General features: G+C 33.2%; 1 protein-coding gene across 1 annotated transcript; it reads right to left on the bottom strand.

The window, feature by feature from the left end:
* Window positions 1-510: 510 nt before the first annotated feature.
* On the bottom strand, window positions 511-2,554 carry LOC127702859 (uncharacterized). The gene has a single exon (XM_052207163.1). The coding sequence runs from the start codon at window positions 2,548-2,550 to the stop codon at window positions 511-513; it is 2,040 nt and encodes a 679-aa protein (XP_052063123.1). The 5' UTR covers window positions 2,551-2,554.
* Between the last annotated feature and the right edge of the window lie 8,445 nt (window positions 2,555-10,999).

Here is a 10,999-nt window from a genome sequence, read left to right as displayed (position 1 = left end):
TAACTTTACCTTAGCTGTTTTTGGCAAAACTTTTAGGAATTTTTGTTCCACAGTGCTCTTCAACTTCGTACTTTATTTTGTCTGTTAACATTTTTTTATAAAAGCGTCACTGATGAAAATTTGTAGACTAAACGCGCATCTGACTCAAATACAAATTTTCAATCCTTGTATCTATGATGAGTTTATTTGCAATCCCTTGTAATTTGTTTGGAGAAAAAACCCATTTTCATTAGAGTTATCATTACCAAATGTAAGACAAATAACGATTTTAGAAGACTACAATCATTCCAAAATGTTATTTTAACAATAATTGAACATGATGTACCTTTCAAAAGTATCACTTAATCAATCTGGGATCGAATCTGGTGCCCTGGACATAGTATGCGTTTAGTCTACCAACTTAGCTAATGTAGTAGTAAAGCGGTGCTACCCTTAATCTAGTAGATTTTTAACCGTCCTTACTCAATGCGAAAGTGAAATATTAATTTCAGGTGGTAGAGCTATATAGGTTTAACTTACATGTAAAGTATCCAAGACCTGTCCTCTAGTGCACTCAGTTACTTTTTCGTCGTCGTCGTTCGATATTTGAAATAATGCTCTAAACGTGGTTACAACACCATCACTGTTTATACACAAAATGCATGTAATTGGATCCCAATTTATAGTTTCAGTCGTTGTTGTTGGTGGTGGAATAGGCTGTAGTGGTACGCCCGGATTGCATAATGTACAAAATACGTTTCGAAATCCTCTGAAATTTGTCATAAATGTTGTGTTTAGTTTTTCACAAGCCCATAACACATCAGCATCAAGATGTAACCATGTACCCGATACATTGCATGATTTTATCATGATTGTCTTGTCATCACACACAGCAGCTTTTCCTCGCGCTGGTTTGAATGTAATATCACAATTTCTTCTAGTAGCAGATTTAAAGATGTCTGTCATAGAGAGCTGATAATATATCGGAAGTAGATTGAATATTGCGCATGTTATTTCAATGTCCCATGGATGAAACAAATCCTGCGCGAACGGCTTTACGGGAAATCTCATTGGGAAATTAAATTTGTTGTCTGCACAAAGTGCACAAAAGATATTTTTGTAGTGTTTTTTTGTGTCAGTTCTACTAACTGGAAGATCATACATCGCTTCACCCCTCCTTTCACAATATGAATTTATACCTTCATCAGTATAACGGCATATACCAGATACAATGTTTCCATCCGAGCAATCCAAGAGCTGATCTAATTCAAAATCGACACAACAAGTATGATGAGATATACATGTTTCATCACAGGAACAATATGGTACCAACGTTTTTGGACCGGCATTGTAAATTCCACATAAATTTGGTCCATATGATAATGAATATAGAATCATAAGATTAGCCACATTAACTTGTCGTCCATCGTCGAAAAATTCGTATGTACTGTTTAGTCTATTCCCAAGTTTAAAATCGGTGTTTGGTTTATCGCTTTGATATGAAAGATATGGCGTCAAGAAATCGTTCCTAAACATCAATTGTTCCATTTTATAAACCATTCTATCACCTTCAAATAAAATACTTATATACCCATTTATATCATTGTACTTATCTTTATCGTCATGTCTATTGCAAAGATAGCAAAACATGTTTTTGAACGGAAACGTTACGCTGCTTTGTTGATACATTTCACATGCATTTTCTAGCACTTTTGTGCTATCATCAGTTACATTACACGTAGAGATGATATCCATGTACAAATCTGGCAACGGAGGATTACACATTAAACAAAATATACTTTTGTATTTATCAAATGGAAGTTGAAAGTGATTGCATGCCCAATCGATATCCAAGTCATATGAGCTCCAAGTGCCAGTCATGTTGCATCTATCTATCAAATTATCAGTTATTCTATTACACGGGAGGGCCTTGTTATTGGCATTCTGTTGAACATATCGTACAGTGCACATTTTAACCATTATTGTTTCAGCTATTTCTGCGAAACTGGATAAGAAGTTAAAGTCTGCAAATTTTTGACAATATATGTCTATAGTCCATGACTCTAAATCTGTTTCACCATGACATTGACCACAATAAACATTCCTATACGTTGTCCTGTTCTGACTCGTCACGGGTACCAGTGTAAGATTTTGAATAAGATCAGTTTCCTTTTCACAAAGATTTCTAATTTTCGGAGGCGTGTTTGGAGGACATTTGTCTATCACAGAAAAGTAAACATCTGATAACAAATTGTATGGATTGTATATAACATCGTTCATACATTTCTCTCTGTGGTGCAGTAATCCAAAATCAGGACAACAATTTGTATTAAGAATGCAATCATTACAGTGACATGCAGGACAAACAGAGCCAAGATTTGTTAAATTGTTTTGAAAATATGACAATGTTATCATTGAAGCATCACAAAAATGCAATCCACAGGCTGCAGCATAGTGGTTATATATATTCTCATAATTTGGCTGACTCTGGCAAGTAGTCGTGTGCATATTTATCAGGAATAAATGCACAAAAGCGAAGAAAACTTTCAAATATTTGTTTTTATCACACATTCTAAAATTATCTGTAAAACATAGGATATCTTTAGGCATGAAACGTATAACATAAGAAATATTAAGACATGAAACGCATTTTTTTCTGATAATATTAACATGGTTCAGTACTTGTATGCATTAAATAAAAAAAAAAACAACCATCCAACCATAATATAAATGTATTATTTAATGATAAAAATGTAATGTAAAAATAATTTATATTAAAAGGAGAAAGACAGCAATGAAAACAAGCAAGTCCAGAAGTATGTTTAGACAAATGACTTGTCTCATATGAACACAATTAGCTTAAATGGCAGTAAATGAAATTAATACTGAACTTCGAAAGACTTTTTGATTTTTTTTAGATATTTTTTTTCTGCCATCTGGGACCTTTATGGCGGAATGGCTAAGTAGTCTTACTACTGTAGAGCTAGTCTGTAAATACTGAGGTTGTGAGTTTGAACCCCGCACGTGGCAGGTGCGCTCGACTACAATCTTAATTTACTAGAATTGTCAGTTTTCCTGCCGAAGGTCGGTGTTTCTGTCCGGGAACTCCAGCTTCCGCCACCAATAAAAAATGACCACAACGAAAAAGCCATTAGTGCTAAAAGTGGCGTTAAACAACAATCAATCAATCAATCTCCCGCCATCTGAGATTTATTTTTGTTTCGCGACATATTGAAAAGATTTTTGTCGCATGATATCATGCAGTAATTACGGTTTAACCATTGAACCGGTGTTATCGTTATTCCACAGTAATCGTAAAAGATATGGATATTTTTCCCCCAAATTGGTCGTATCATCCTCATCATGTTTCATTCAATTTTGCAGTGGCATCTAATGGGAACTATTTCACTTTCAACATTTGACAAGTGATATGTCTACATAACTCATACATAATTACCTTTTCTAATTTCGGGTCCTCAATAGAGTTCAACTACGTACTTTAATTGGCATTTTAAATATATTGATTCGAGCGTCACTGATGAGTCTTCTGTAGACGAGCCTGGCGTACAAAATTTTAATTTTGGTATCTATGATGAGTTTATAATAAGTCTAAGAGAACAACTGTCTTTTGAAATGTGCTCCTTGGCCCATAATCAGGAAACTGAGGTCATGGTCAAAGGTCAAGATCATGTTCTAAATTTAATAATTGATTGGTCAGGTTTATGTTGTCGGCAATTGATTGATCGGGTTTTTGTGTCGATAGTGGATTTCAGAGTATTTCTTTTGTCGATTATTGATTGATCGAATTTCTATTGTCGATAATAGATTGAACGGATTTATAATGTCGATAATAATATTGTCGATAATGGATTGATTGGATTCCCCTTGTCGATAATGATTGAATGTGTTTGAATTGCGATAATTAACTAATTGGGTTTCTATTTTCGATAATTAGTTGATCGAATTGTAATTGTCGATAATGTTTGAATGGGTTTCTATAGTCTAAATCTAAAAGTTTTAAGGCCAGAGTAAGTGTGACCAATAGAGGGCACAGCAGTTATTCAAACTAAGTTCAGTAGCACATTTGTCAGTCAGACACTAAAAACTTGTTCGAACATGACCTGAATAAGTCAGTCGTTATATTCCACTGCTCTGTTATGGCTGCCATTAGATTGAGATCGATTACATCGATGTCCTGAATTATTCAGATTACTTCAAGCAAGATGTAAGAAAATAGACCAGGTGCACAATTTTTAATGGATAACTTTAATTAGATAATGAATTTTTCTCTAGTAATTTTAATTGCAGTGGGAACATGGAAACCAAAATAGTGGTGAAGAAGAAGAAGAAGAAGAAGAAGAAGAAGAAGAAGAAGAAGAAGGGAGATGCCATGACAATCTTCACCTGTATGATCATCTAACCTGTGATAAGATTTTAAAAATCTGCTATTTAAATGGTTGCAACCCTCGATTGTCATATCATTTTTTTTGACTAGTTTTTAGTGAGGGTATAGCCTTTTATAAACGCATCCAGGTTAAGAAAACAACAAAATTAAGATAAGGAAAACCATCGATGACTTACAATGTTAGTACCTTAAGAAACTAGGCGGTCATTAATCTACAATGTTAAGATAATATAAGATAAGATAAGAAAAAAATATTTTGATTCGGCAGAAGTCAAATAAACAACACAAGCTTTAAGGAGCTTTTGACCGAATATAAAACATATACATAACATAAAAACAGTCTAAGATATAAACAACCTGTAATACAAAATTGAATCTTACACACAGCATGCAATAAAAATTTAGCAGCAAATTTAGAATTAAGTAAAGCATGGTTTACCTATTTAAAAGTTTAAAAATTAGATTAAAAATATGGTAACTATTTAAATAAATAGATTACTTGTTTAGTTGTTGGCATGATACGGGTTATGTTCTTCTGGTCTTTGTTACCCTTGAATGTTTTTTTATTTTAGTTTATTTATATGTTTTGGAGTTAGGAATGACGTCCATTTTCACTGAACTAGTAAAAACTTTTATTTAGGGGCCAGCTGAGGCCCACCTCCGGGTGCGGGATTTTCTCGCTGCGTTAAAGACCCATTGGTGGCCTTCGGCTGTTATCTGCTCTTTGGTCGGGTTGTTGTCTCTTTGACATATTCCCCATTTCCATTCTCAATTTTACTTTTGTAAAAATCAAATAAAAAAGTTTGGAACTATAGTATATGCTTCGAGATCTAGAAATTTCAAAGAACAACATATTTTCAACATGCATTGATTGCCTAATTTCTGGAAATATGTGTCAGAAACTAAAATTTAAATATATAAAATTCGTGAAGAAATACATCAATACTAGTCCAAAGCAAAAAAAAGCAACATAAAAAATAAACAGTTCAAGAGTTATCTGCAAGCAGAACAGCGACATTCCAAACCGTTCCAGACTGAATAAGACTTTTAAAATGTGAAAAACTATTTTCAGTCCTGAAATGGTTTGGAAGGCTGTTCCATAAAGTTGCGGCAGCAAATTTGAAAGATTTTTTACCGTAACGGATTGACTTTACCTGTGGAACATCCAGAATATTTACATACCAGAAAGAAAACTTTGTTAACACTCACCAGATTTTGTAAGCACACAGGAGCTATATTGTTCATAATCTTGAAAGTTTGTAGAGCCATTGTTCTTATCCGTCTGATCTGCAAGGAGGACACCTTAACTTTATGTTAGAGGTCCTTGTAGGAGCTGCTACATTTTGTAGTAGAATGTGCATTCTAGATGGGCTAGACAATACCTAAACTTTACTATTTGTATCTGTTAACATCTTCATATCAATTAAGAATTGAAAGTCTATGATTATATTCAGCCAAATTACAGGTTAGGCCATATTAAAATGATTTAAATAAATATTGCTATGATGTGCTTAAGTGATAAAATCAAACAAACAGTTCCTTATGTTTTTAAAATAGATATATCATAATAATACAAATATCAAGAGTTTTTGTAATAAGAATCACTGCAAACACTTTTCTAATGACACACACACTGAACGGAACTTTAATCGTGTGACTGGATAATGATTATTTGAAGCCACATAGTTCATGACGAAAAAACTTCACAAAAAAGGTGAAAATGAAAGGAATGTTAAAAGTCAAGTATTCATGGAATTCTACAGAAAGAGATAGTATTAAATAATCATGCAACTAGGTCAAAATTAATACAATACTTACTCGCTAAAAACTCGCAAGGAAAGCTTAAACAAGAAAGCTGTATAATTGTATATAATTATAAGAGAGATGACGGCGAGGGGAAATTATTTTTTTTTAATCCATCTTTAAAATTTGAAATTCTGAAAATTTTGTTTTGAATCGTAAATCATAAAACATGAGATATATACTGAAATTATTTCTGAAACCACATTTTGTCGTTTTAGGGGAAACTTCCTTTTGAAATCAGCTTAGATGCAGCGTGATAGTAGTTTATTGAAGATACTTCAAATTTCATGTCGAAGTACAAACAGACAAACATAGCTGACTATTCGGAGGGGCTTTGTTCGTTGTTGAAGGCCGTACGGTGACCTATAGTTGTTAATTTCTGTGTCATTTTGTCTCTTGTGGAGAGTTGTCTGATTGGCAATCATACATCATCGTTTTCATATAACAGGTAATTTGTGTTAGCAATACTTAAAGAAAAATTAAATTTATGATAAGATGTAGGCAATGTAAGAAATTAAAGTGTAGTGTGTAGATATTTCAGTTACTTTGACAATGCCGAAAATATTTTAATTACTGTGTTTTTTTTTATCTTTAAAATTTTTCATAATCCCTATTTGATTAATCAGCCGAATCTGGTATCTCTTATCGTTATATTTCAACGACAATTAAAAAGGCCTCAAAATCTTGGAAAGTGTTTAGTAGAAGATCGTTATGATCTTGCAGCATAATGTTTTCACCAAGACTTGTGTGACGTATTTATACAACATAAAGACGGAAAATCGACCCCCTTCATCACAAACTCTCATGCAAACAGTGGGGTCAGCCAATTAGCATTTTGGAACTTTATTACTAAAAGGGGCATGAAAAAAAATTAAGATACCAAAGAATGGACATGGCTGCATATTACCGATAAAAAATGATGACGCTATCAAAAAACGAAATAAAAGATCTAAATCTAATTTAAATACCTAGCTTCCGAACAAATCATCGATAATTGATTCATCGGGTTTCTATTGTCAATTATTGATTGATCATGTTTCTATTGTCGATTCTTGATTGATCGGGTTTCTGTTGTCAATAATTGATTGATCGGGTTTCTATTCGCGATTATTGATTGATCAGGTTTCTCGATTATTTATTGTTAGGGTTTCTAATGTCGGTAATGGATTGACTGGGTTTATATTGTCGATAATAGATTGATCGACTTCTATTGTCGATAATAGACTGATCGGATTTCTCGATTATTGATTGATCGGGGATCTTGATTGTGATTGATCAGGTTTCTTGTCGATAATTGATTCATCTGGCTTCTATTGTAGATTATTTTTTTATCAAGTTTCTATTGTCAATATTTGATTGGCAGATGTTCTTTCGAGATCGATTCATCTAGCTTGATATAAACTGAATAGTTCAGACATTATTTTCCGTTCCTTTTCTATCGTTTCAGTGAGAACACTGGCCTATTTTTCAGTCAAATAACAAAAGAGAGGCGAAGGATACCAAAGGGACATTCAAACTCATAAGTCGAAAATAAACTGACAACGCCATGGCTAAAAAAGAAAAAGACAAACAGACAAACAACAGTACACCAAACACAACATAGAAAACCAAAGACTGAGCAACACGAACCTTACCAAAAGCAAGTTCAAATCCAACCGGAATAATTCATTCGTTATATTCCGCTCACTATCGATCGCTTCAGTGAGGACAGTAACCGATAGGGGGCGCAGGAATTATTAAAATTAAGCTTAAAAGCACATTTGTCAGTAATGAAATAAAAATTTGTTCGAACATGACCCGAATAATTCATTCGTTATACTCTGCTGCTATACGATTGCTACATTAACGCCTGCATGACTAACCATTCGGAATTATCTCGGAATTCACCTATAAAATTGAGCGGTAAGATAATTGGTTCTCTTTCACATAATGCCGATCAAAATAAAGTTTTTGTGACGCGTTCATTTGTATAAAGAGTTCAGGCACTCGCGAGTAGGAGAGATGACCTACGAAGAAGGCCTGATTTATTCAGGTTATTTAAAAAAATGCTGTTAGAAAAAGTGACCAGAAGCACATTTTTTAATGATGATATAAAAGTAAGAAGATGTGTGATTGCCAATGAGACAACTCTCCACAAGAGATCAAATGACACAAAAATTAACAACTATTGGTCACCGTACGACCTTCAAGAACGATTAAAACCCATACCGCATATTCAGCTGTAAAAGGCCCCGAAATGACAAATGTAAAACAATTCAAACGAGAAACCTAACGGCCCGATTTATGTACAAAATAATGAACGAAAAACAATTATGATATACAGCAACACACGACAACCACTGAATTACAGGCTCCTGACTTGGGAAAGGCACATACAAAATGTGGCGGGGTTAAACTAGCAGTGTGTACATGAAAGTAAAACACAATGAACATCGAATCACATTAAAAGAAAACAACAACATAAAGATTAGGACAAGCTTCGAGAACTAACGGTGACAATAAATATTCTAACATATGTCAGGTTAAGATCCATCGACTCTTTTCCCAAAAAAAGTCAAGAACATTTCAGTATAACTTACAATCAATTTTAGTGGTAAGATTTTTTGTGAAAAGAGTCCCATATCTTTAAACATGAAAAGTAACTTACCTCTAACAGTATAGTCTCATGTACATTCTAGAAGTGAAATAGTAACTAAACTTCATTTTTTGTATCTGTTAACATATTGACGTTAAACAAGAATAAAAAAAAAAAATGAGAATATTAAGCCAACTGAAATGTAAGGCAAGATTAAAAGAGTTGATCAAATATTGCTATGATATGATCAAGAGAAAAAATCAAACAGAATGTCCCTTATGTTTTCAAAATTAAACATATTCATCCCATACAAATATTACGAGTTTTTGTGATGAAAAATACGATAAATAACTTTCTAATGACATTCACTTTAATCATCTGACTGGATGATGTTTATTTTGAAGCTGATTAATTCGTTCATTAATACCAACGACTGATCTGAATTCAAAAGGTGACAATTAAAGGTGAATAAATGTCAAGGACTCATTGAATTATATGAGAGCAATACTTTCATCAGGAACGATGAATCCAAATCATTGGAAAGCCAAGGATGTAGAAATACCTGAATTTGTGAAATCACTTTTTTTTTTAGGAAAACTGCCAAAATGTCCCGTTTCCAATATATATATCAAAACAATATCTAACAAACACTGTATCGTTTCTTATTACTACTCCGAAGCTCAATAAGACAAAAATCAGTTGTCAGTTACCTTTTAGATTTTTGATACCAAATAGTGAATCAAAACTTGTGCGTTTAGCAAGGATAAACTCCATCTGACACGAATTGACGCTTCTATATAATTAGTTTGTTATTCTTATGTCTTTGTTTACCTCTCAAACATTTAATTGAGTGCTTGTTGTACTGATTTTCATCAGGTTTGCTATTTCATGTTTGTTATCTCCTATACCATTAATAGATTGATTTCTGTACTGATTTGTAATCAGTTATATTATTTCATGCATCTTTTGATAGTCCACTATACGTGATAAAAAGGCAAAGAGTTTATATCTTAAAAACAAGCTAATTTAACTATGTCATATATTCATATGTCCCAATTCAAGAACCTCGTCTGTGGTTGTTTTATGTTATATCTTAACGGGCCTTTTTTATATTTGGTATTGGTGACCGATCTTTTATAGTTTCTGTTTAATGTATTCTCAACTTCATTTTATACCTCGGATGAGTTAGAACTTGACATTTTGTATAGACACCTGTCTATCGTTAAAGACTTTGTGTTTACTTCTAGATGATGATTGTGTAAATGAATTCCGGTGTTATTGACGTATACCGCACATCTACTTCTATGCATTTATGTTGATTATTTGAAAAAAAAGGTGTGTGAAGCTCCGGTAGATCCATTAATATAACGTTGTTTGTATGGAAAGTTACATAATTTAGTATCCGGTAGAGTGTAAAAAATAAAGTTCCCCATCTTTGATTAAATTTCTAGAAAACAAAAAAGATCATCAACTGGGCTTATAATTTTGTACGCCAGACGAGCTTTTTCTACGAAATACAAGTAGCGCTAGAAAAAAACCAGTTGAAAGGATAAATCAGTTATTAAATTGAAGTCCATTGCAAACAAATCTAAAAATTGTGCCAAATTAGACTTAGATCTATAGTCAGAAGGTGTAAACCCCCTTAGTGCTTCGAACGACGTTATCATTTTGTGAACAGTAAATTTACAGATGAAGGTTAATCCAGAAAAGTGCTTCGGTCGCATGAAAGTTATGTCGGGTTAATTTTTTACTGCATCAACTATATTTCATGTCAGCACAAGGGCTTGGGTTAATTACCTGGTAATCCCATAAGGGACGAAACGTTAACCAATAGTGGCATCGAACAAGTGGTTGTAAAAATTTATTAAAATACTAGGCTTATTATTTAGAACACCATATCTTAAATAAAAAAGCCAAATCAACTACCAAGTTGAAGAGCACTGAAAATGAAAAATAAGAATCTGGCTAAAGTCGTCTAAATTCTCTGTTTTCATTCTCAGTTCCATGTCTGGGGGTTCAAAACCCAAAATGTTTCAAATGATTTATTCATTTTATTAACAGTCGATTTATTGAAAATTACCGTATCGATGATATTTTATGACTTCACATGAGTGATGGCTACTGGGCTGGTGATACCCTCGGAACGAAACATCCACTAGTAGTAATATCGACCAAGAGTTTGTTGATTTGCATTCAAGATACCAGGCGTGTAATCAGTACACCAGATGTGCGTATTA

The sequence above is a fragment of the Mytilus californianus genome, unplaced genomic scaffold, assembly GCF_021869535.1.
Source record: "Mytilus californianus isolate M0D057914Y unplaced genomic scaffold, xbMytCali1.0.p SCAF_5, whole genome shotgun sequence".
Classification (NCBI taxonomy): Eukaryota; Metazoa; Mollusca; class Bivalvia; order Mytilida; family Mytilidae; genus Mytilus; species Mytilus californianus.
Note: the sequence above shows the minus strand (reverse complement) of the source record. Positions and strands in the feature narration are given on the sequence as shown.